At 54.3% G+C, this 23,714-nt stretch overlaps 1 protein-coding gene across 1 annotated transcript; it reads right to left on the bottom strand.

The window, feature by feature from the left end:
- Positions 1–26: 26 nt before the first annotated feature.
- On the bottom strand, positions 27–17,790 carry LOC138489744 (mucin-3B-like). The gene is made up of 8 exons (XM_069617380.1): positions 16,691–17,790; positions 14,009–15,208; positions 11,044–12,622; positions 9,795–10,879; positions 5,676–6,875; positions 2,417–4,193; positions 1,168–2,252; positions 27–528 (listed from the first exon to the last, which is right to left on the bottom strand). The coding sequence occupies exons 1-8, from the start codon at positions 17,788–17,790 to the stop codon at positions 27–29; spliced, it is 9,528 nt and encodes a 3,175-aa protein (XP_069473481.1).
- Between the last annotated feature and the right edge of the window lie 5,924 nt (positions 17,791–23,714).

Genomic DNA, 23,714 nt, shown 5'->3' with positions numbered 1-23,714 from the left:
GCCAGAGAGGAGTTCTGACAAGCAAACTATCTGGAGGAGGTTACTGCCAGAGAAGAGTTCTGAGTAGGAGTAGCAGGCTGCCCTGAGGATGGTAGTGCCAGAGAGGAGTTCTGAGAAGGAGTAGCAGGCTTCTTCGGGGATGGTAGTGCCAGAGAGGAATTCTGAGAAGCAAGCTGCTTGGAGGAGGGCAGTGCCAGAGAGGAGTTCTGAGAAGGAGTAGCAAGCTGCCTAGAGGATGGTAGGGCCAGAGAGTAGTTCTGAGTAGGAGTAGTAGGCTGTCTGGAAGATGGTAGTGCCAGAGAGGAGTTCTGAGAAGTAAGATACCTGGAGGATGGCAGTGCCAGAAAGGAGTTCTGAGTAGGAGTAGCAAGCTGCCCGAAGGATGGCAGTGCAAGAGAGGAGTTCTGAGTAGGGGTAGCACGCTGTCTGGAGGATGGTAGTGCCAGAGAGGAGTTCTGAGTAGGAGTAGCAAGCTGCCTGGAGGATGGTAGTGCCAGGGAAGAGTTCTGAGTACAAGTAGCAGGCTGCCTGGAGGATGGTAGTGCCAGAGAGGAGTTCTGAGAAGCAAACTACCTGGAGGAGGGTACTGCCAGAGAGGAGTTCTGAATAGGAGTAGCAGGCTGCCTGGAGGATGGTAGTGTCAGAGAGGAGTTCTGAGTAGGAGTAGCAGGCTGCCTGGAGGATGGCAGTGCCAGAGAGGAGTTCTGAGTAGGAGTAGCAGGCTGCCTGGAGGATGGTAGTGCCAGAGAGGAGTTCTGAGAAGGAGTAGCAGGCTGCCTGGAGGATGGTAGTGCCAGAGAGGAGTTCTGGGAAGCAAGCTGCTTGGAGGATGGCAGTGCCAGAGAGGAGTTCTGGGAAGGAGTAGCAAGCTGCCTGGAGGATGGTAGTGCCAGAGGGGAGTTCTGAGTAGGAGTAGCAGGCTGTCTGGGGGATGCTAGTGCCAGAGAGGAGTTCTGAGAAGCAAGATACCTCAATGATGGCAGTGCCAGAAAGGAGTTCTGAGTAGGAGTAGCAAGCTGCCTGGAGGATGGCAGTACTAGAGAGGAGTTCTGAGTAGGAGTAGCAGGCTGTCTGGAGGATGGTAGTGCCAGAGAGGAGTTCTGAGTAGGTGTAGCAAGCTGCCTGGAGGATGGTAGTGCCAGAGAAGAGTTCTGAGAAGCAAACTACCTGGAGGAGGGTACTGCCAGAGAGGAGTTCTGAGTAGGAGTAGCAGGCTGCCTGGAGGATGGTAGTGCCAGAGAGGAGTTCTGAGTAGGAGTAGCAGGCTGCTTGGGGCATGGTAGTGCCAGAGAGGAGTTCTGAGTAGGAGTATCAGGCTGCCTGGAGGATGGTAGTGCCAGAGAGGAGTTCTGAGTAGGAGTAGCAGGCTGCCTGGAGGATGGTAGTGCCAGAGAGGAGTTCTGAGAAGCAAGAGACCTGGAGGATGGCAGTGCCAGAGAGGAGTTCTGAATAGGAGTAGCAGGCTGCCTGGAGGATTGTAGTGACAGAGATGAGAGCTGAGTAGGAGTAGCAAACTGCCTGGAGGAAGTTCGTGCCAGAGAAGAGTTCTGAGTAGAAGTAGCAGGCTGCCTGGAGGATGGTAGTGCCGGAGAGGAGTTCTGAGTAGGAGTAGCAGGCTGCTTGGAGGATGGTAGTGCCAGAGACGAGTTCCGAAAAGGAGTAGCAGGCTGCTTGGAGGTTGGTAGTGCCAGAGAGGCGTTCTGGGAAGCAAGCTGCTTGGAGGATGGCAGTGCCAGAGAGGAGTTCTGGGAAGGAGTAGCAAGCTGCCTGGAGGATGGTAGTGCCAGAGGGGAGTTCTGAGTAGGAGTAGCAGGCAGTCTGGAGGATGCTAGTGCCGGAGAGGAGTTCTGAGAAGCAAGATACCTGGAGGATGGCAGTGCCAGAGAGGAGTTCTTAGTAGGAGTAGCAGGCTGCCTGGAAGATAGTAGCGCCAGAGAGGAGAATGGAGTACCAAGCTGTCTGGAGGAGGCTAGTGCCAGAGAGGAGTTTGGACTCCAAGCTGTCTGAAGGAGGCTAGTGCCAGAGGGGAGTTCTGCGTAGGAGTAGGAGGCTGTCTGGAGGATGCTAGCGCCAGAGAGGAGTTCTGAGAAGCAAGATACCTCGATGATGGCAGTGCCAGAAAGGAGTTCTGAGTAGGAGTAGCAAGCTGCCTGGAGGATGGCAGTACCAGAGAGGAGTTCTGAGTAGGAGTAGCAGGCTGTCTGGAGGATGGTAGTGCCAGAGAGGAGTTCTGAGTAGGTGTAGCAAGCTTCCTGGAGGATGGTAGTGCCAGAGAAGAGTTCTGAGAAGCAAACTACCTGGAGGAGGGTACTGCCAGAGAGGAGTTCTGAGTAGGAGTAGCAGGCTGCCTGGAGGATGGTAGTGCCAGAGAGGAGTTCTGAGTAGGAGTAGCAGGCTGCCTGGGGCATGGTAGTGCCAGAGAGGAGTTCTGAGTAGGAGTATCAGGCTGCCTGGAGGATGGTAGTGCCAGAGAGGAGTTCTGAGAAGCAAGAGACCTGGAGGATGGCAGTGCCAGAGAGGAGTTCTGAGTAGGAGTAGCAGGCTGACTGGAGGATTGTAGTGACAGAGATGAGTGCTGAGTAGGAGAAGCAAACTGCCTGGAGGAAGTTCGTGCCAGAGAAGATTTCTGAGTAGAAGTAACAGGCTGCCTGGAGGATGGTAGTGCCAGAGAGGAGTTCTGAGTAGGAGTAGCAGGCTGCTTGGGGCATGGTAGTGCCAGAGAGGAGTTCTGAGTAGGAGTATCAGGCTGCCTGGAGGATGGTAGTGCCAGAGAGGAGTTCTGAGTAGGAGTAGCAGGCTGCCTGGAGGATGGTAGTGCCAGAGAGGAGTTCTGAGAAGCAAGAGACCTGGAGGATGGCAGTGCCAGAGAGGAGTTCTGAGTAGGAGTAGCAGGCTGCCTGGAGGATTGTAGTGACAGAGATGAGAGCTGAGTAGGAGTAGCAAACTGCCTGGAGGAAGTTCGTGCCAGAGAAGAGTTATGAGTAGAAGTAGCAGGCTGCCTGGAGGATGGTAGTGCCGGAGAGGAGTTCTGAGTAGGAGTAGCAGGCTGCTTGGAGGATGGTAGTGCCAGAGAGGAGTTCTGGGAAGCAAGCTGCTTGGAGGATGGCAGTGCCAGAGAGGAGTTCTGGGAAGGAGTAGCAAGCTGCCTGGAGGATGGTAGTGCCAGAGGGGAGTTCCGAGTAGGAGTAGCAGGCTGTCTGGAGGATGCTAGTGCCGGAGAGGAGTTCTGAGAAGCAAGATACCTGGAGGATGGCAGTGCCAGAAAGGAGTTCTGAGTAGGAGTAGCAAGCTGCCTGGAGGATGGCAGTACCAGAGAGGAGTTCAGAGTAGGAGTAGCAAACTGCCTGGAGGAAGTTCGTGCCAGAGAAGATTTCTGAGTAGAAGTAACAGGCTGCCTGGAGGATGGTAGTGCCAGAGAGGAGTTCTGAGTAGGAGTAGCAAACTGCCTGGAGGAAGTTCGTGCCAGAGAAGATTTCTGAGTAGAAGTAACAGGCTGCCTGGAGGATGGTAGTGCCAGAGAGGAGTTCTGAGTAGGAGTAGCAGGCTGCTTGGGACATGGTAGTGCCAGAGAGGAGTTCTGAGTAGGAGTATCAGGCTGCCTGGAGGATGGTAGTGCCAGAGAGGAGTTCTGAGTAGGAGTAGCAGGCTGCCTGGAGGATGGTAGTGCCAGAGAGGAGTTCTGAGAAGCAAGAGACCTGGAGGATGGCAGTGCCAGAGAGGAGTTCTGAGTAGGAGTAGCAGGCTCCCTGGAGGATTGTAGTGACAGAGATGAGAGCTGAGTAGGAGTAGCAAACTGCCTGGAGGAAGTTCGTGCCAGAGAAGAGTTATGAGTAGAAGTAGCAGGCTGCCTGGAGGATGGTAGTGCCGGAGAGGAGTTCTGAGTAGGAGTAGCAGGCTGCTTGGAGGATGGTAGTGCCAGAGAGGAGTTCTGGGAAGCAAGCTGCTTGGAGGATGGCAGTGCCAGAGAGGAGTTCTGGGAAGGAGTAGCAAGCTGCCTGGAGGATGGTAGTGCCAGAGGGGAGTTCTGAGTAGGAGTAGCAGGCTGTCTGGAGGATGCTAGTGCCGGAGAGGAGTTCTGAGAAGCAAGATACCTGGAGGATGGCAGTGCCAGAAAGGAGTTCTGAGTAGGAGTAGCAAGCTGCCTGGAGGATGGCAGTACCAGAGAGGAGTTCTGAGTAGGAGTAGCAAGCTGCCTGGAAGATGGTAGTGCCAGAGAAGAGTTCTGAGAAGCAAACTACCTGGAGGATGGTACTGCCAGAGAGGAGTTCTGAGTAGGAGTAGCAGGCTGTCTGGAGGATGGTAGTGCCAGAGAAGAGTTCTGAGTAGGAGTAGCAGGCTGCCTGGGGCATGGTAGTGCCAGAGAGGAGTTCTGAGTAGGAGTAGCAGGCTGCCTGGAGGGTGGTAGTGCCAGAGAGGAGTTCTGATTAGAAGTAGCAGGCTGCCTGGAGGATGGTAGTGCCAGAGAGGAGTTCTGAGAAGGAGTAGCAGGCTGCTTGGAGGATGGTAGTGCCAGAGAGGAGTTCTGGGAAGCAAGCTGCTTGGAGGATGGCAGTGCCAGAGAGGAGTTCTGGGAAGGAGTAGCAAGCTGCCTGGAGGATGGTAGTGCCAGAGGGGAGTTCTGAGTAGGAGTAGCCGGCTGTCTGGAGGATGCTAGTGCCGGAGAGGAGTTCTGAGAAGCAAGATACCTGGAGGATGGCAGTGCCAGAAAGGAGTTCTGAGTAGGAGTAGCAAGCTGCCTGGAGGATGGCAGTACCAGAGAGGAGTTCTGAGTAGGAGTAGCAAGCTGCCTGGAAGATGGTAGTGCCAGAGAAGAGTTCTGAGAAGCAAACTACCTGGAGGATGGTACTGCCAGAGAGGAGTTCTGAGTAGGAGTAGCAGGCTGTCTGGAGGATGGTAGTGCCAGAGAAGAGTTCTGAGTAGGAGTAGCAGGCTGCCTGGGGCATGGTAGTGCCAGAGAGGAGTTCTGAGTAGGAGTAGCAGGCTGCCTGGAGGGTGGTAGTGCCAGAGAGGAGTTCTGAGTAGAAGTAGCAGGCTGCCTGGAGGATGGTAGTGCCAGAGAGGAGTTCTGAGAAGGAGTAGCAGGCTGCTTGGAGGATGGTAGTGCCAGAGAGGAGTTCTGGGAAGCAAGCTGCTTGGAGGATGGCAGTGCCAGAGAGGAGTTCTGGGAAGGAGTAGCAAGCTGCCTGGAGGATGGTAGTGCCAGAGGGGAGTTCTGAGTAGGAGTAGCCGGCTGTCTGGAGGATGCTAGTGCCGGAGAGGAGTTCTGAGAAGCAAGATACCTGGAGGATGGCAGTGCCAGAAAGGAGTTCTGAGTAGGAGTAGCAAGCTGCCTGGAGGATGGCAGTACCAGAGAGGAGTTCTGAGTAGGAGTAGCAAGCTGCCTGGAAGATGGTAGTGCCAGAGAAGAGTTCTGAGAAGCAAACTACCTGGAGGATGGTACTGCCAGAGAGGAGTTCTGAGTAGGAGTAGCAGGCTGTCTGGAGGATGGTAGTGCCAGAGAAGAGTTCTGAGTAGGAGTAGCAGGCTGCCTGGGGCATGGTAGTGCCAGAGAGGAGTTCTGAGTAGGAGTAGCAGGCTGCCTGGAGGGTGGTAGTGCCAGAGAGGAGTTCTGAGTAGGAGTAGCAGGCTGCCTGGAGGATGGTAGTGCCAGAGAGGAGTTCTGAGAAGCAAGAGACCTGGAGGAAGGCAGTGCCAGAGAGGAGTTCTGAGTAGCAGTAGCAGGCTGCCTGGAGGATGGTAGTGCCAGAGAGGAGTTATGAGTAGCAGTAGCAGGCTGCCTGGAGGTTGGTAGTGAAAGAGAGGAGTTCTGAGTAGCAGTAGCAGGCTGCCTGGAGGATGGTAGTGCCAGAGAGGAGTTCTGAGTAGGAGTAGCAGGCTGCCTGGAGGATGGCAGTGCCAGAGAGGAGTGCTGAGTAGGAGTAGCAAACTGCCTGGAGGAAGTTAATGCCAGAGAAGAGCTCTGAATAGGAGTAGCAAGCTGCCTGGAGGGTGGTAGTGCCAGAGAAGAGTTCTGAGTAGGAATAGCAGGCTGCCTGGAGGGTGGTAATGCCAGAGAAGAGTTCTGAGTAGGAGTAGCAGGCTGCCTGGAGGATGGTAGTGCCAGAGGGGAGTCCTGAGTAGGAATAGCAGGCTGCCTGGAGGATGGTAGTGCAAGAGAGGAGTTCTGAGAAGAAAACTGCTTGGAGGAGGATAGTGCCAGAGAGGAGTTCTGAGAAGGAGTAGCAGGTTGCCTGTAGGATTGTAGTGCCAGAGAGGAGTTCTTAGTAGGAGTAGCAGGCTGCCTGGAAGACAGTAGCGCCAGAGAGGAGTTCTGAGTAGGAGTAGCAGGCTGCCTGGAGGATGGTAGTGCCAGAGAGGAGTTCTGAGAAGCAAGAGACCTGGAGGATGGCAGTGCCAGAGAGGAGTTCTGAGTAGGAGTAGCAGGCTGCCTGGAGGATTGTAGTGACAGAGATGAGAGCTGAGTAGGAGTAGCAAACTGCCTGGAGGAAGTTCGTGCCAGAGAAGAGTTATGAGTAGAAGTAGCAGGCTGCCTGGAGGATGGTAGTGCCGGAGAGGAGTTCTGAGTAGGAGTAGCAGGCTGCTTGGAGGATGGTAGTGCCAGAGAGGAGTTCTGGGAAGCAAGCTGCTTGGAGGATGGCAGTGCCAGAGAGGAGTTCTGGGAAGGAGTAGCAAGCTGCCTGGAGGATGGTAGTGCCAGAGGGGAGTTCTGAGTAGGAGTAGCAGGCTGTCTGGAGGATGCTAGTGCCGGAGAGGAGTTCTGAGAAGCAAGATACCTGGAGGATGGCAGTGCCAGAAAGGAGTTCTGAGTAGGAGTAGCAAGCTGCCTGGAGGATGGCAGTACCAGAGAGGAGTTCTGAGTAGGAGTAGCAAGCTGCCTGGAAGATGGTAGTGCCAGAGAAGAGTTCTGAGAAGCAAACTACCTGGAGGATGGTACTGCCAGAGAGGAGTTCTGAGTAGGAGTAGCAGGCTGTCTGGAGGATGGTAGTGCCAGAGAAGAGTTCTGAGTAGGAGTAGCAGGCTGCCTGGGGCATGGTAGTGCCAGAGAGGAGTTCTGAGTAGGAGTAGCAGGCTGCCTGGAGGGTGGTAGTGCCAGAGAGGAGTTCTGAGTAGAAGTAGCAGGCTGCCTGGAGGATGGTAGTGCCAGAGAGGAGTTCTGAGAAGGAGTAGCAGGCTGCTTGGAGGATGGTAGTGCCAGAGAGGAGTTCTGGGAAGCAAGCTGCTTGGAGGATGGCAGTGCCAGAGAGGAGTTCTGGGAAGGAGTAGCAAGCTGCCTGGAGGATGGTAGTGCCAGAGGGGAGTTCTGAGTAGGAGTAGCCGGCTGTCTGGAGGATGCTAGTGCCGGAGAGGAGTTCTGAGAAGCAAGATACCTGGAGGATGGCAGTGCCAGAAAGGAGTTCTGAGTAGGAGTAGCAAGCTGCCTGGAGGATGGCAGTACCAGAAAGGAGTTCTGAGTAGGAGTAGCAAGCTGCCTGGAAGATGGTAGTGCCAGAGAAGAGTTCTGAGAAGCAAACTACCTGGAGGATGGTACTGCCAGAGAGGAGTTCTGAGTAGGAGTAGCAGGCTGTCTGGAGGATGGTAGTGCCAGAGAAGAGTTCTGAGTAGGAGTAGCAGGCTGCCTGGGGCATGGTAGTGCCAGAGAGGAGTTCTGAGTAGGAGTAGCAGGCTGCCTGGAGGGTGGTAGTGCCAGAGAGGAGTTCTGAGTAGAAGTAGCAGGCTGCCTGGAGGATGGTAGTGCCAGAGAGGAGTTCTGAGAAGGAGTAGCAGGCTGCTTGGAGGATGGTAGTGCCAGAGAGGAGTTCTGGGAAGCAAGCTGCTTGGAGGATGGCAGTGCCAGAGAGGAGTTCTGGGAAGGAGTAGCAAGCTGCCTGGAGGATGGTAGTGCCAGAGGGGAGTTCTGAGTAGGAGTAGCCGGCTGTCTGGAGGATGCTAGTGCCGGAGAGGAGTTCTGAGAAGCAAGATACCTGGAGGATGGCAGTGCCAGAAAGGAGTTCTGAGTAGGAGTAGCAAGCTGCCTGGAGGATGGCAGTACCAGAGAGGAGTTCTGAGTAGGAGTAGCAAGCTGCCTGGAAGATGGTAGTGCCAGAGAAGAGTTCTGAGAAGCAAACTACCTGGAGGATGGTACTGCCAGAGAGGAGTTCTGAGTAGGAGTAGCAGGCTGTCTGGAGGATGGTAGTGCCAGAGAAGAGTTCTGAGTAGGAGTAGCAGGCTGCCTGGGGCATGGTAGTGCCAGAGAGGAGTTCTGAGTAGGAGTAGCAGGCTGCCTGGAGGGTGGTAGTGCCAGAGAGGAGTTCTGAGTAGGAGTAGCAGGCTGCCTGGAGGATGGTAGTGCCAGAGAGGAGTTCTGAGAAGCAAGAGACCTGGAGGAAGGCAGTGCCAGAGAGGAGTTCTGAGTAGCAGTAGCAGGCTGCCTGGAGGATGGTAGTGCCAGAGAGGAGTTATGAGTAGCAGTAGCAGGCTGCCTGGAGGTTGGTAGTGAAAGAGAGGAGTTCTGAGTAGCAGTAGCAGGCTGCCTGGAGGATGGTAGTGCCAGAGAGGAGTTCTGAGTAGGAGTAGCAGGCTGCCTGGAGGATGGTAGTGCCAGAGGGGAGTTCTAAGTAGGAGTTTCAGGCTGCCTGGAGGATGGTAGTGCCAGAGAGGAGTTCTGACAAGCAAACTATCTGGAGGAGGTTACTGCCAGAGAAGAGTTCTGAGTAGGAGTAGCAGGCTGCCCTGAGGATGGTAGTGCCAGAGAGGAGTTCTGAGAAGGAGTAGCAGGCTGCTTCGGGGATGGTAGTGCCAGAGAGGAATTCTGAGAAGCAAGCTGCTTGGAGGAGGGCAGTGCCAGAGAGGAGTTCTGAGAAGGAGTAGCAAGCTGCCTAGAGGATGGTAGGGCCAGAGAGTAGTTCTGAGTAGGAGTAGCAGGCTGTCTGGAAGATGGTAGTGCCAGAGAGGAGTTCTGAGAAGTAAGATACCTGGAGGATGGCAGTGCCAGAAAGGAGTTCTGAGTAGGAGTAGCAAGCTGCCCGAAGGATGGCAGTGCAAGAGAGGAGTTCTGAGTAGGGGTAGCACGCTGTCTGGAGGATGGTAGTGCCAGAGAGGAGTTCTGAGTAGGAGTAGCAAGCTGCCTGGAGGATGGTAGTGCCAGGGAAGAGTTCTGAGTACAAGTAGCAGGCTGCCTGGAGGATGGTAGTGCCAGAGAGGAGTTCTGAGAAGCAAACTACCTGGAGGAGGGTACTGCCAGAGAGGAGTTCTGAATAGGAGTAGCAGGCTGCCTGGAGGATGGTAGTGTCAGAGAGGAGTTCTGAGTAGGAGTAGCAGGCTGCCTGGAGGATGGCAGTGCCAGAGAGGAGTTCTGAGTAGGAGTAGCAGGCTGCCTGGAGGATGGTAGTGCCAGAGAGGAGTTCTGAGAAGGAGTAGCAGGCTGCCTGGAGGATGGTAGTGCCAGAGAGGAGTTCTGGGAAGCAAGCTGCTTGGAGGATGGCAGTGCCAGAGAGGAGTTCTGGGAAGGAGTAGCAAGCTGCCTGGAGGATGGTAGTGCCAGAGGGGAGTTCTGAGTAGGAGTAGCAGGCTGTCTGGGGGATGCTAGTGCCAGAGAGGAGTTCTGAGAAGCAAGATACCTCAATGATGGCAGTGCCAGAAAGGAGTTCTGAGTAGGAGTAGCAAGCTGCCTGGAGGATGGCAGTACTAGAGAGGAGTTCTGAGTAGGAGTAGCAGGCTGTCTGGAGGATGGTAGTGCCAGAGAGGAGTTCTGAGTAGGTGTAGCAAGCTGCCTGGAGGATGGTAGTGCCAGAGAAGAGTTCTGAGAAGCAAACTACCTGGAGGAGGGTACTGCCAGAGAGGAGTTCTGAGTAGGAGTAGCAGGCTGCCTGGAGGATGGTAGTGCCAGAGAGGAGTTCTGAGTAGGAGTAGCAGGCTGCTTGGGGCATGGTAGTGCCAGAGAGGAGTTCTGAGTAGGAGTATCAGGCTGCCTGGAGGATGGTAGTGCCAGAGAGGAGTTCTGAGTAGGAGTAGCAGGCTGCCTGGAGGATGGTAGTGCCAGAGAGGAGTTCTGAGAAGCAAGAGACCTGGAGGATGGCAGTGCCAGAGAGGAGTTCTGAATAGGAGTAGCAGGCTGCCTGGAGGATTGTAGTGACAGAGATGAGAGCTGAGTAGGAGTAGCAAACTGCCTGGAGGAAGTTCGTGCCAGAGAAGAGTTCTGAGTAGAAGTAGCAGGCTGCCTGGAGGATGGTAGTGCCGGAGAGGAGTTCTGAGTAGGAGTAGCAGGCTGCTTGGAGGACGGTAGTGCCAGAGACGAGTTCCGAAAAGGAGTAGCAGGCTGCTTGGAGGTTGGTAGTGCCAGAGAGGCGTTCTGGGAAGCAAGCTGCTTGGAGGATGGCAGTGCCAGAGAGGAGTTCTGGGAAGGAGTAGCAAGCTGCCTGGAGGATGGTAGTGCCAGAGGGGAGTTCTGAGTAGGAGTAGCAGGCAGTCTGGAGGATGCTAGTGCCGGAGAGGAGTTCTGAGAAGCAAGATACCTGGAGGATGGCAGTGCCAGAGAGGAGTTCTTAGTAGGAGTAGCAGGCTGCCTGGAAGATAGTAGCGCCAGAGAGGAGAATGGAGTACCAAGCTGTCTGGAGGAGGCTAGTGCCAGAGAGGAGTTTGGACTCCAAGCTGTCTGAAGGAGGCTAGTGCCAGAGGGGAGTTCTGCGTAGGAGTAGGAGGCTGTCTGGAGGATGCTAGCGCCAGAGAGGAGTTCTGAGAAGCAAGATACCTCGATGATGGCAGTGCCAGAAAGGAGTTCTGAGTAGGAGTAGCAAGCTGCCTGGAGGATGGCAGTACCAGAGAGGAGTTCTGAGTAGGAGTAGCAGGCTGTCTGGAGGATGGTAGTGCCAGAGAGGAGTTCTGAGTAGGTGTAGCAAGCTTCCTGGAGGATGGTAGTGCCAGAGAAGAGTTCTGAGAAGCAAACTACCTGGAGGAGGGTACTGCCAGAGAGGAGTTCTGAGTAGGAGTAGCAGGCTGCCTGGAGGATGGTAGTGCCAGAGAGGAGTTCTGAGTAGGAGTAGCAGGCTGCCTGGGGCATGGTAGTGCCAGAGAGGAGTTCTGAGTAGGAGTATCAGGCTGCCTGGAGGATGGTAGTGCCAGAGAGGAGTTCTGAGAAGCAAGAGACCTGGAGGATGGCAGTGCCAGAGAGGAGTTCTGAGTAGGAGTAGCAGGCTGACTGGAGGATTGTAGTGACAGAGATGAGTGCTGAGTAGGAGAAGCAAACTGCCTGGAGGAAGTTCGTGCCAGAGAAGATTTCTGAGTAGAAGTAACAGGCTGCCTGGAGGATGGTAGTGCCAGAGAGGAGTTCTGAGTAGGAGTAGCAGGCTGCTTGGGGCATGGTAGTGCCAGAGAGGAGTTCTGAGTAGGAGTATCAGGCTGCCTGGAGGATGGTAGTGCCAGAGAGGAGTTCTGAGTAGGAGTAGCAGGCTGCCTGGAGGATGGTAGTGCCAGAGAGGAGTTCTGAGAAGCAAGAGACCTGGAGGATGGCAGTGCCAGAGAGGAGTTCTGAGTAGGAGTAGCAGGCTGCCTGGAGGATTGTAGTGACAGAGATGAGAGCTGAGTAGGAGTAGCAAACTGCCTGGAGGAAGTTCGTGCCAGAGAAGAGTTATGAGTAGAAGTAGCAGGCTGCCTGGAGGATGGTAGTGCCGGAGAGGAGTTCTGAGTAGGAGTAGCAGGCTGCTTGGAGGATGGTAGTGCCAGAGAGGAGTTCTGGGAAGCAAGCTGCTTGGAGGATGGCAGTGCCAGAGAGGAGTTCTGGGAAGGAGTAGCAAGCTGCCTGGAGGATGGTAGTGCCAGAGGGGAGTTCCGAGTAGGAGTAGCAGGCTGTCTGGAGGATGCTAGTGCCAGAGAGGAGTTCTGAGAAGCAAGATACCTGGAGGATGGCAGTGCCAGAAAGGAGTTCTGAGTAGGAGTAGCAAGCTGCCTGGAGGATGGCAGTACCAGAGAGGAGTTCAGAGTAGGAGTAGCAAACTGCCTGGAGGAAGTTCGTGCCAGAGAAGATTTCTGAGTAGAAGTAACAGGCTGCCTGGAGGATGGTAGTGCCAGAGAGGAGTTCTGAGTAGGAGTAGCAAACTGCCTGGAGGAAGTTCGTGCCAGAGAAGATTTCTGAGTAGAAGTAACAGGCTGCCTGGAGGATGGTAGTGCCAGAGAGGAGTTCTGAGTAGGAGTAGCAGGCTGCTTGGGACATGGTAGTGCCAGAGAGGAGTTCTGAGTAGGAGTATCAGGCTGCCTGGAGGATGGTAGTGCCAGAGAGGAGTTCTGAGTAGGAGTAGCAGGCTGCCTGGAGGATGGTAGTGCCAGAGAGGAGTTCTGAGAAGCAAGAGACCTGGAGGATGGCAGTGCCAGAGAGGAGTTCTGAGTAGGAGTAGCAGGCTGCCTGGAGGATTGTAGTGACAGAGATGAGAGCTGAGTAGGAGTAGCAAACTGCCTGGAGGAAGTTCGTGCCAGAGAAGAGTTATGAGTAGAAGTAGCAGGCTGCCTGGAGGATGGTAGTGCCGGAGAGGAGTTCTGAGTAGGAGTAGCAGGCTGCTTGGAGGATGGTAGTGCCAGAGAGGAGTTCTGGGAAGCAAGCTGCTTGGAGGATGGCAGTGCCAGAGAGGAGTTCTGGGAAGGAGTAGCAAGCTGCCTGGAGGATGGTAGTGCCAGAGGGGAGTTCTGAGTAGGAGTAGCAGGCTGCCTGGGGCATGGTAGTGCCAGAGAGGAGTTCTGAGTAGGAGTAGCAGGCTGCCTGGAGGGTGGTAGTGCCAGAGAGGAGTTCTGAGTAGAAGTATCAGGCTGCCTGGAGGATGGTAGTGCCAGAGAGGAGTTCTGAGAAGGAGTAGCAGGCTGCTTGGAGGATGGTAGTGCCAGAGAGGAGTTCTGGGAAGCAAGCTGCTTGGAGGATGGCAGTGCCAGAGAGGAGTTCTGGGAAGGAGTAGCAAGCTGCCTGGAGGATGGTAGTGCCAGAGGGGAGTTCTGAGTAGGAGTAGCCGGCTGTCTGGAGGATGCTAGTGCCGGAGAGGAGTTCTGAGAAGCAAGATACCTGGAGGATGGCAGTGCCAGAAAGGAGTTCTGAGTAGGAGTAGCAAGCTGCCTGGAGGATGGCAGTACCAGAGAGGAGTTCTGAGTAGGAGTAGCAAGCTGCCTGGAAGATGGTAGTGCCAGAGAAGAGTTCTGAGAAGCAAACTACCTGGAGGATGGTACTGCCAGAGAGGAGTTCTGAGTAGGAGTAGCAGGCTGTCTGGAGGATGGTAGTGCCAGAGAAGAGTTCTGAGTAGGAGTAGCAGGCTGCCTGGGGCATGGTAGTGCCAGAGAGGAGTTCTGAGTAGGAGTAGCAGGCTGCCTGGAGGGTGGTAGTGCCAGAGAGGAGTTCTGAGTAGAAGTAGCAGGCTGCCTGGAGGATGGTAGTGCCAGAGAGGAGTTCTGAGAAGGAGTAGCAGGCTGCTTGGAGGATGGTAGTGCCAGAGAGGAGTTCTGGGAAGCAAGCTGCTTGGAGGATGGCAGTGCCAGAGAGGAGTTCTGGGAAGGAGTAGCAAGCTGCCTGGAGGATGGTAGTGCCAGAGGGGAGTTCTGAGTAGGAGTAGCCGGCTGTCTGGAGGATGCTAGTGCCGGAGAGGAGTTCTGAGAAGCAAGATACCTGGAGGATGGCAGTGCCAGAAAGGAGTTCTGAGTAGGAGTAGCAAGCTGCCTGGAGGATGGCAGTACCAGAGAGGAGTTCTGAGTAGGAGTAGCAAGCTGCCTGGAAGATGGTAGTGCCAGAGAAGAGTTCTGAGAAGCAAACTACCTGGAGGATGGTACTGCCAGAGAGGAGTTCTGAGTAGGAGTAGCAGGCTGTCTGGAGGATGGTAGTGCCAGAGAAGAGTTCTGAGTAGGAGTAGCAGGCTGCCTGGGGCATGGTAGTGCCAGAGAGGAGTTCTGAGTAGGAGTAGCAGGCTGCCTGGAAGGTGGTAGTGCCAGAGAGGAGTTCTGAGTAGGAGTAGCAGGCTGCCTGGAGGATGGTAGTGCCAGAGAGGAGTTCTGAGAAGCAAGAGACCTGGAGGAAGGCAGTGCCAGAGAGGAGTTCTGAGTAGCAGTAGCAGGCTGCCTGGAGGATGGTAGTGCCAGAGAGGAGTTATGAGTAGCAGTAGCAGGCTGCCTGGAGGTTGGTAGTGAAAGAGAGGAGTTCTGAGTAGCAGTAGCAGGCTGCCTGGAGGATGGTAGTGCCAGAGAGGAGTTCTGAGTAGGAGTAGCAGGCTGCCTGGAGGATGGCAGTGCCAGAGAGGAGTGCTGAGTAGGAGTAGCAAACTGCCTGGAGGAAGTTAATGCCAGAGAAGAGCTCTGAATAGGAGTAGCAAGCTGCCTGGAGGGTGGTAGTGCCAGAGAAGAGTTCTGAGTAGGAATAGCAGGCTGCCTGGAGGGTGGTAATGCCAGAGAAGAGTTCTGAGTAGGAGTAGCAGGCTGCCTGGAGGATGGTAGTGCCAGAGGGGAGTCCTGAGTAGGAATAGCAGGCTGCCTGGAGGATGGTAGTGCAAGAGAGGAGTTCTGAGAAGAAAACTGCTTCGAGGAGGATAGTGCCAGAGAGGAGTTCTGAGAAGGAGTAGCAGGTTGCCTGTAGGATTGTAGTGCCAGAGAGGAGTTCTTAGTAGGAGTAGCAGGCTGCCTGGAAGATAGTAGCGCCAGAGAGGAGTTCTGAGTAGGAGTAGCAGGCTGCCTGGAGGATGGTAGTGCCAGAGAGGAGTTCTGAGAAGCAAGAGACCTGGAGGATGGCAGTGCCAGAGAGGAGTTCTGAGTAGGAGTAGCAGGCTGCCTGGAGGATTGTAGTGACAGAGATGAGAGCTGAGTAGGAGTAGCAAACTGCCTGGAGGAAGTTCGTGCCAGAGAAGAGTTATGAGTAGAAGTAGCAGGCTGCCTGGAGGATGGTAGTGCCGGACAGGAGTTCTGAGTAGGAGTAGCAGGCTGCTTGGAGGATGGTAGTGCCAGAGAGGAGTTCTGGGAAGCAAGCTGCTTGGAGGATGGCAGTGCCAGAGAGGAGTTCTGGGAAGGAGTAGCAAGCTGCCTGGAGGATGGTAGTGCCAGAGGGGAGTTCTGAGTAGGAGTAGCAGGCTGTCTGGAGGATGCTAGTGCCGGAGAGGAGTTCTGAGAAGCAAGATACCTGGAGGATGGCAGTGCCAGAAAGGAGTTCTGAGTAGGAGTAGCAAGCTGCCTGGAGGATGGCAGTACCAGAGAGGAGTTCTGAGTAGGAGTAGCAAGCTGCCTGGAAGATGGTAGTGCCAGAGAAGAGTTCTGAGAAGCAAACTACCTGGAGGATGGTACTGCCAGAGAGGAGTTCTGAGTAGGAGTAGCAGGCTGTCTGGAGGATGGTAGTGCCAGAGAAGAGTTCTGAGTAGGAGTAGCAGGCTGCCTGGGGCATGGTAGTGCCAGAGAGGAGTTCTGAGTAGGAGTAGCAGGCTGCCTGGAGGGTGGTAGTGCCAGAGAGGAGTTCTGAGTAGAAGTAGCAGGCTGCCTGGAGGATGGTAGTGCCAGAGAGGAGTTCTGAGAAGGAGTAGCAGGCTGCTTGGAGGATGGTAGTGCCAGAGAGGAGTTCTGGGAAGCAAGCTGCTTGGAGGATGGCAGTGCCAGAGAGGAGTTCTGGGAAGGAGTAGCAAGCTGCCTGGAGGATGGTAGTGCCAGAGGGGAGTTCTGAGTAGGAGTAGCCGGCTGTCTGGAGGATGCTAGTGCCGGAGAGGAGTTCTGAGAAGCAAGATACCTGGAGGATGGCAGTGCCAGAAAGGAGTTCTGAGTAGGAGTAGCAAGCTGCCTGGAGGATGGCAGTACCAGAAAGGAGTTCTGAGTAGGAGTAGCAAGCTGCCTGGAAGATGGTAGTGCCAGAGAAGAGTTCTGAGAAGCAAACTACCTGGAGGATGGTACTGCCAGAGAGGAGTTCTGAGTAGGAGTAGCAGGCTGTCTGGAGGATGGTAGTGCCAGAGAAGAGTTCTGAGTAGGAGTAGCAGGCTGCCTGGGGCATGGTAGTGCCAGAGAGGAGTTCTGAGTAGGAGTAGCAGGCTGCCTGGAGGGTGGTAGTGCCAGAGAGGAGTTCTGAGTAGAAGTAGCAGGCTGCCTGGAGGATGGTAGTGCCAGAGAGGAGTTCTGAGAAGGAGTAGCAGGCTGCTTGGAGGATGGTAGTGCCAGAGAGGAGTTCTGGGAAGCAAGCTGCTTGGAGGATGGCAGTGCCAGAGAGGAGTTCTGGGAAGGAGTAGCAAGCTGCCTGGAGGATGGTAGTGCCAGAGGGGAGTTCTGAGTAGGAGTAGCCGGCTGTCTGGAGGATGCTAGTGCCGGAGAGGAGTTCTGAGAAGCAAGATACCTGGAGGATGGCAGTGCCAGAAAGGAGTTCTGAGTAGGAGTAGCAAGCTGCCTGGAGGATGGCAGTACCAGAGAGGAGTTCTGAGTAGGAGTAGCAAGCTGCCTGGAAGATGGTAGTGCCAGAGAAGAGTTCTGAGAAGCAAACTACCTGGAGGATGGTACTGCCAGAGAGGAGTTCTGAGTAGGAGTAGCAGGCTGTCTGGAGGATGGTAGTGCCAGAGAAGAGTTCTGAGTAGGAGTAGCAGGCTGCCTGGGGCATGGTAGTGCCAGAGAGGAGTTCTGAGTAGGAGTAGCAGGCTGCCTGGAGGGTGGTAGTGCCAGAGAGGAGTTCTGAGTAGGAGTAGCAGGCTGCCTGGAGGATGGTAGTGCCAGAGAGGAGTTCTGAGAAGCAAGAGACCTGGAGGAAGGCAGTGCCAGAGAGGAGTTCTGAGTAGCAGTAGCAGGCTGCCTGGAGGATGGTAGTGCCAGAGAGGAGTTATGAGTAGCAGTAGCAGGCTGCCTGGAGGTTGGTAGTGAAAGAGAGGAGTTCTGAGTAGCAGTAGCAGGCTGCCTGGAGGATGGTAGTGCCAGAGAGGAGTTCTGAGTAGGAGTAGCAGGCTGCCTGGAGGATGGCAGTGCCAGAGAGGAGTGCTGAGTAGGAGTAGCAAACTGCCTGGAGGAAGTTAATGCCAGAGAAGAGCTCTGAATAGGAGTAGCAAGCTGCCTGGAGGGTGGTAGTGCCAGAGAAGAGTTCTGAGTAGGAATAGCAGGCTGCCTGGAGGGTGGTAATGCCAGAGAAGAGTTCTGAGTAGGAGTAGCAGGCTGCCTGGAGGATGGTAGTGCCAGAGGGGAGTCCTGAGTAGGAATAGCAGGCTGCCTGGAGGATGGTAGTGCAAGAGAGGAGTTCTGAGAAGAAAACTGCTTGGAGGAGGATAGTGCCAGAGAGGAGTTCTGAGAAGGAGTAGCAGGTTGCCTGTAGGATTGTAGTGCCAGAGAGGAGTTCTTAGTAGGAGTAGCAGGCTGCCTGGAAGATAGTAGCGCCAGAGAGGAGAATGGAGTACCAAGCTGTCTGGAGGAGGCTAGTGCCAGAGAGGAGTTTGGAATCCAAGCTGTCTGGAGGAGGCTAGTGCCAGAGGGGAGTTCTGAGTAGGAGTAGCAGGCTGTCTGGAGGATGCTAGTGCCAGAGAGGAGTTCTGAGAAGCAAGATACCTCGATGATGGCAGTGCCAGAAAGGAGTTCTGAGTAGGAGTAGCAAGCTGCCTGGAGGATGGCAGTACCAGAGAGGAGTTCTGAGTAGGAGTAGCAGGCTGTCTGGAGGATGGTAGTGCCAGAGAGGAGTTCTGAGTAGGTGTAGCAAGCTGCCTGGAGGATGGTAGTGACAGAGATGAGTTCTGAGAAGCAAACTACCTGGAGGAGGGTACTGCCAGAGAGGAGTTCTGAGTAGGAGTAGCAGGCTGCCTGGAGGATGGTAGTGCCAGAGAAGAGATCTGAGTAGGAGTAGCAGGCTGCCTGGGGCATGGTAGTGCCAGAGAGGAGTTCTGAGTAGGAGTATCAGGCTGCCTGGAGGATAGTAGTGCCAGAGAGGAGTGCTGAGTAGGAGTAGCAAACTGCCTGGAGGAAGTTCGTGCCAGAGAAGATTTCTGAGTAGAAGTAACAGGCTGCCTGGAGGATGGTAGTGCCGGATAGGAGTTCTGGGAAGGAGTAGCAAGCTGCCTGGAGGATGGTAGTGCCAGAGGGGAGTTCTGAGTAGGAGGAGCAGGCTGTCTGGAGGATGGTAGTGCCAGAGAGGAGTTCTGAGTAGGAGTAGCAAGCTGCCTGGAAGATGGTAGTGCCAGAGAAGAGTTCTGAGAAGCAAACTACCTGGAGGATCGTACTGCCAGAGAGGAGTTCTGAGTAGGAGTAGCAGGCTGCCTGGTGGATGATAGTGCCAGAGAGGAGTTCTGAGTAGGAGTAGCAGGCTGCCTGGAGGATGGTAGTGCCAGAGAGGAGTTCTGAGAAGCAAGAGACCTGGAGGATGGCAGTCCCAGAGAGGAGTTCGGAGTAGCAGTAGCAGGCTGCCTGGAGGATGGTAATGCCAGAGAGGAGTTATGAGTAGCAGTAGCAGGCTGCCTGGGGCATGGTAGTGCCATAGAGGAGTTCTGAGTAGGAGTATCAGGCTGCCTGGAGGATGGTACTGCCAGAGAGGAGTTCTGAGTAGGAGTAGCAGGCTGCCTGGAGGATTGTAGTGACAGAGATGAGTGCTGAGTAGGAGTAGCAAACTGCCTGGAGGAAGTTCGTGCCAGAGAAGAGTTCTGAGGAGAAGTAACAGGCTGCCTGGAGGATGGTAGTGCCGGAGAGGAGTTCTGAGTAGGAGTAGCAGGCTGCTTGGAGGATGGTAGTGCCAGAGAGGAGTTCTGAGAAGGAGTAGCAGGCTGCTTGGAGGATGGTAGTGCCAGAGAGGAGTTCTGGGAAGCAAGCTGCTTGGAGGATGGCAGTGCCAGAGAGGAGTTCTGGGAAGGAGTAGCAAGCTGCCTGGAGGATGGTAGTGCCAGAGGGGAGTTCTGAGTAGGAGTAGCAGGCTGTCTGGAGGATGCTAGTGCCAGAGAGGAGTTCTGAGAAGCAAGATACCTGGAGGATGGCAGTGCCAGAAAGGAGTTCTGAGTAGGAGTAGCAAGCTGCCTGGAGGATGGCATTACCAGAGAGGAGTTCTGAGTAGGAGTAGCAGGCTGTCTGGAGGATGGTAGTGCCAGAGAGGAGTTCTGAGTAGGAGTAGCAAGCTGCCTGGAAGATGGTAGTGCCAGAGAAGAGTTCTGAGAAGCAAACTACCTGGAGGATGGTACTGCCAGAGAGGAGTTCTGAGTAGGAGTATCAGGCTGTCTGGAGGATGGTAGTGCCAGAGAAGAGTTCTGAGTAGGAGTAGCAGGCTGCCTGGGGCATGGTAGTGCCAGAGAGGAGTTCTGAGTAGGAGTAGCAGGCTGCCTGGAGGATGATAGTGCCAGAGAGGAGTTCTGAGTAGGAGTAGCAGGCTGCCTGGAGGATGGTAGTGCCAGAGAGGAGTTCTGAGAAGAAAGAGACCTGGAGGATGGCAGTGCCAGAGAGGAGTTCTGAGTAGCAGTAGCAGGCTGCCTGGTTGATGGTAGTGCCAGAGAGGAGTTATGAGTAGGAGTAGCAGGCTGCCTCGGGCATGGTAGTGCCAGAGAGGAGTTCTGAGTAGGAGTATCAGGCTGCCTGGAGGATGGTAGTGCCAGAGAGGAGTTCTGAGAAGCAAGAGACCTGGAGGATGGCAGTGCCAGAGAAGAGTTCTGAGTAGGAGTAGCAGGCTGCCTGGAGGATTGTAGTGACAGAGATGAATGCTGAGTTGGAGTAGCAAACTGCCTGGAGGAAGTTCGTGCCAGAGAAGAGTTCTGAGGAGAAGTAACAGGCTGCCTGGAGGATGGTAGTGCCGTTGAGGAGTTCTGAGTAGGAGTAGCAGGCTGTTTGGAGGATGGTAGTGCCAGAGAGGAGTTCTGGGAAGCAAGCTGCTTGGAGGATGGCAGTGCCAGAGAGGAGTTCTGGGAAGGAGTAGCAAGCTGCCTGGAGGATGGTAGTGCCAGAGGGGAGTTCTGAGTAGGAGTAGCAGGCTGTCTGGAGGATGCTAGTGCCAGAGAGGAGTTCTGAGAAGCAAGATACCTGGAGGATGGCAGTGCCAGAAAGGAGTTCTGAGTAGGAGTAGCAAGCTGCCTGGAGGATGCTAGTGCCAGAGAGGAGTTCTGAGAAGCAAGATACCTGGAGGATGGCAGTGCCAGAAAGGAGTTCTGAGTAGGAGTAGCAAGCTGCCTGGAGGATGGCATTACCAGAGAGGAGTTCTGAGTAGGAGTAGCAGGCTGTCTGGAGGATGGTAGTGCCAGAGAGGAGTTCTGAGTAGGAGTAGCAAGCTGCCTGGAAGATGGTAGTGCCAGAGAAGAGTTCTGAGAAGCAAACTACCTGGAGGATGGTACTGCCAGAGAGGAGTTCTGAGTAGGAGTAGCAGGCTGTCTGGAGGATGGTAGTGCCAGAGAAGAGTTCTGAGTAGGAGTAGCAGGCTGCCTGGGGCATGGTAGTGCCAGAGAGGAGTTCTGGGAAGGAGTAGCAAGCTGCCTGGAGGATGGTAGTGCCAGAAGGGAGTTCTGAGTAGGAGTAGCAGGCTGTCTGGAGGATGCTAGTGCCAGAGAGGAGTTCTGAGAAGCAAGATACCTGGAGGATGGCAGTGCCAGAAAGGAGTTCTGAGTAGGAGTAGCAAGCTGCCTGGAGGATGGCACTACCAGAGAGGAGTTCTGAGTAGGAGTAGCAGGCTGTCTGGAGGATGGTAGTGCCAGAGAGGAGTTCTGAGTAGGAGTAGCAAGCTGTCTGGAAGATGGTAGTGCCAGAGAAGAGTTCTGAGAAGCAAACTACCTGGAGGATGGTACTGCCAGAGAGGAGTCCTGAGTAGCAGTAGCAGGCTGCCTGGTTGATGGTAGTGCCAGAGAGGAGTTATGAGTAGGAGTAGCAGGCTGCCTCGGGCATGGTAGTGCCAGAGAGGAGTTCTGAGTAGGAGTATCAGGCTGCCTGGAGGATGGTAGTGCCAGAGAGGAGTTCTGAGAAGCAAGAGACCTGGAGGATGGCAGTGCCAGAGAGGAGTTCTGAGTAGGAGTAGCAGGCGGCCTGGAGGATTGTAGTGACAGAGACGAGTGCTGAGTAGGAGTAGCAAACTGCCTGGAGGAAGTTCGTGCCAGAGAAGAGTTCTGAGGAGAAGTAACAGGCTGCCTGGAGGATGGTAGTGCCGGAGAGTAGTTCTGAGTAGGAGTAGCAGGCTGCTTGGAGGATGGTAGTGCCAGAGAGGAGTTCTGGGAAGCAAGATACCTGGAGGATGGCAGTGCCAGAAAGGAGTTCTGAGTAGAGTAGGAGTAGCAAGCTGCCTGGAGGATGGCATTACCAGAGAGGAGTTCTGAGTAGGAGTAGCAGGCTGTCTGGAGGATGGTAGTGCCAGAGAGGAGTTCTGAGTAGGAGTAGCAAGCTGCCTGGAAGATGGTAGTGCCAGAGAAGAGTTCTGAGAAGCAAACTACTTGGAGGATGGTACTGCCAGAGAGGAGTTCTGAGTAGGAGTAGCAGGCTGCCTGGTGGATGATAGTGCCAGAGAGGAGTTCTGAGTAGGAGTAGCAGGCTGCCTGGAGGATGGTAGTGCCAGAGAGGAGTTCTGAGAAGCAAGAGACCTGGAGGATGGCAGTGCCAGAGAGGAATTCTGAGTAGCAGTAGCAGGCTGCCTGGAGGATGGTAGTGCCAGAGAGGAGTTATGAGTAGCAGTAGCAGGCTGCCTGGAGGTTGGTAGTGCCAGAGAGGAGTTCTGAGTAGCAGTAGCAGGCTGCCTGGAGGTTGGTAGTGCCAGAGAGGAGTTCTGAATAGGAGTAGCAGACTGCCTGGAGGGTGGTAGTGCCAGAGAAGAGTTCCGAGTAGGAATAGCAGGCTTCCTGGTGGATGGTAGTGCCAGAGGGGAGTCTTGGGTAGGAATAGCAGGCTGCCTGGAGGGTGGTAATGCCAGAGAAGAGTTCTGAGTAGGAGTAGCAGGCTGCCTGGAGGATGGTAGTGCCAGAGGGGAGTCCTGAGTAGGAATAGCAGGCTGCATGGAGGATGGTAGTGCAAGAGAGGAATTCTGAGAAGAAAACTACCTGGTGGAGGATAGTGCCAGAGAGGAGTTCTGAGAAGGAGTAGCAGGTTGCCTGTAGGATTGTAGTGCCAGAGAGGAGTTCTTAGTAGGAGTAGCAGGCTGCCTGGAGGATAGTAGTGCCAGAGAGGAGAACGGAGTACCAAGCTGTCTGGAGGAGGGTAGTGCCAGAGAGGAGTTTGGGGAGCCAAGCTGTCTGGAGGGGGGTAGTGCCAGAGAGGAGTTCTGAAAAGCAAGATACCTGGAGGATGGCAGTGCCAGAGAAGAGTTCTGAGTAGGAGAAGCACGCTGCCTGGAGGATGGCAGTGCCAGAGGGGAGTTCTGAGTAGGAGTAGCAAGCTGCCTGGAGGGTGGTAGTGCCAGAGAGGAGTTCTGAGAAGCAAGATACCTGGAGGATGGCAGTGCCAGAGAGGAGTTCTGAGTAGGAGTAGCTGGCTGCCTGGAGGATGGTAGTGCCAGAGGGGAGTTCTGAGTTGGAGTATCAAGCTGCCTGGAGGGTGGTATTGCCAGAGAGGAGTTCTGAGAAGCAAGATACCCAGAGGATGGTAGTGCCAGAGAAGAGTTCTGAGTATTAGCAGCAGGCTGCCCGGAGGATGGTAGTGCCAGAGGGGAGTTCTGAGTAGGAGTAGCAGGATGCCTGGAGGATGGTAGTGCCAGAGAAGAGTTCTGAGTAGGACTAGCAGGCTGTCGGGAGGATGGTAGTGCCAGAGAGGAGAATGGGGTACCAAGCTGTCTGGAGGAGGGTAGTGCCAGAGAGGAGTTCTGAGTAGGAGTAGCAGGCTGCCTGGAGGATGGTAGGGCCAGAGAGGAGAATGGGGTACCAAACTGTCTGGAGGGTGGTAGTGCCAGAGAGGAGTTCTGAGTAGGAGTACCAGGCTGCCTGGAGGATGGTAGTTCCAGAGAGGAGCTGTTACACTTCAGGCTTCCCCGTGGGCCTCCTTACAGAATACGACTTCTTTACAAGCTCCTCTATGGACCAGATACAGGCTACCATGGCGCCAGTAAAAACTACGATGGACTCCTGGTCAGCTGACACGTCTTCTACGTGGAAGACGTACGGCAAGACACGCCCCCTTATGGCTATAAAAGCACCGTCTTCCAAGGGGCTCGTTGCTGCTCATTAGCGTTACAAGCTACACGCGGTTACGTCTGTTACTTCTTCGTGTCTTCCCACACGATTCCTCATCTGAACTCCTGGTTTTGACCCTTCCCTGACTATGGGTTGGCTTGTCTCCTCCTTTATTTTTGTCGTGCTCGTCTGGCTTTTTGACTCGGAACGTTACTGGATCCGGCTCCCCTCTGTCTCTTGCGGTACTTCATTCCAGGTTGCCACTTCTGCATACAGAACCAAAGCCGAGAACTTGCTGTCAACTATCCGGAACTTATTCTACATCTACTCTGGATCATGTTTGCTCAGGTACATACTTAATTGGCAATTCCCATTTCTACTATTTCTCTCCACGACTTGTTTGGATATTTGTCTCCTGTTGGATTCTGGGACATTGAGTGCTATCCTGTAAACTTGTCTTCAAGTGCATATAAACGCTCTGCTGAAACTGCACCAACCCGGCACTTGTGCGACCCTCGTGCCATCCGGGGTTACTTCCCTATACTAACATTCCTGTTTGTTATTTTCTCCATTCGTTGTCTTCTGTGTCCTGGATTCCTTTCCTCAAATATTCTTATTCGGGTTAGTTGTTTCCTCCCAATGCGATATATATATATATATATATATATATATATATATATATATATATATATATATATATAATGGTTTGGTAATATATATATATATGGGTTTTGGGGG

The sequence above is a fragment of the Ambystoma mexicanum genome, chromosome 9 (assembly GCF_040938575.1).
Source record: "Ambystoma mexicanum isolate Mex_15411 chromosome 9, UKY_AmexF1_1, whole genome shotgun sequence".
In the NCBI taxonomy this organism is placed as follows: Eukaryota; Metazoa; Chordata; class Amphibia; order Caudata; family Ambystomatidae; genus Ambystoma; species Ambystoma mexicanum.
The sequence above is the reverse complement of the archived record's forward strand: the minus strand, read 5'-3'. Positions and strand labels throughout refer to the sequence as shown.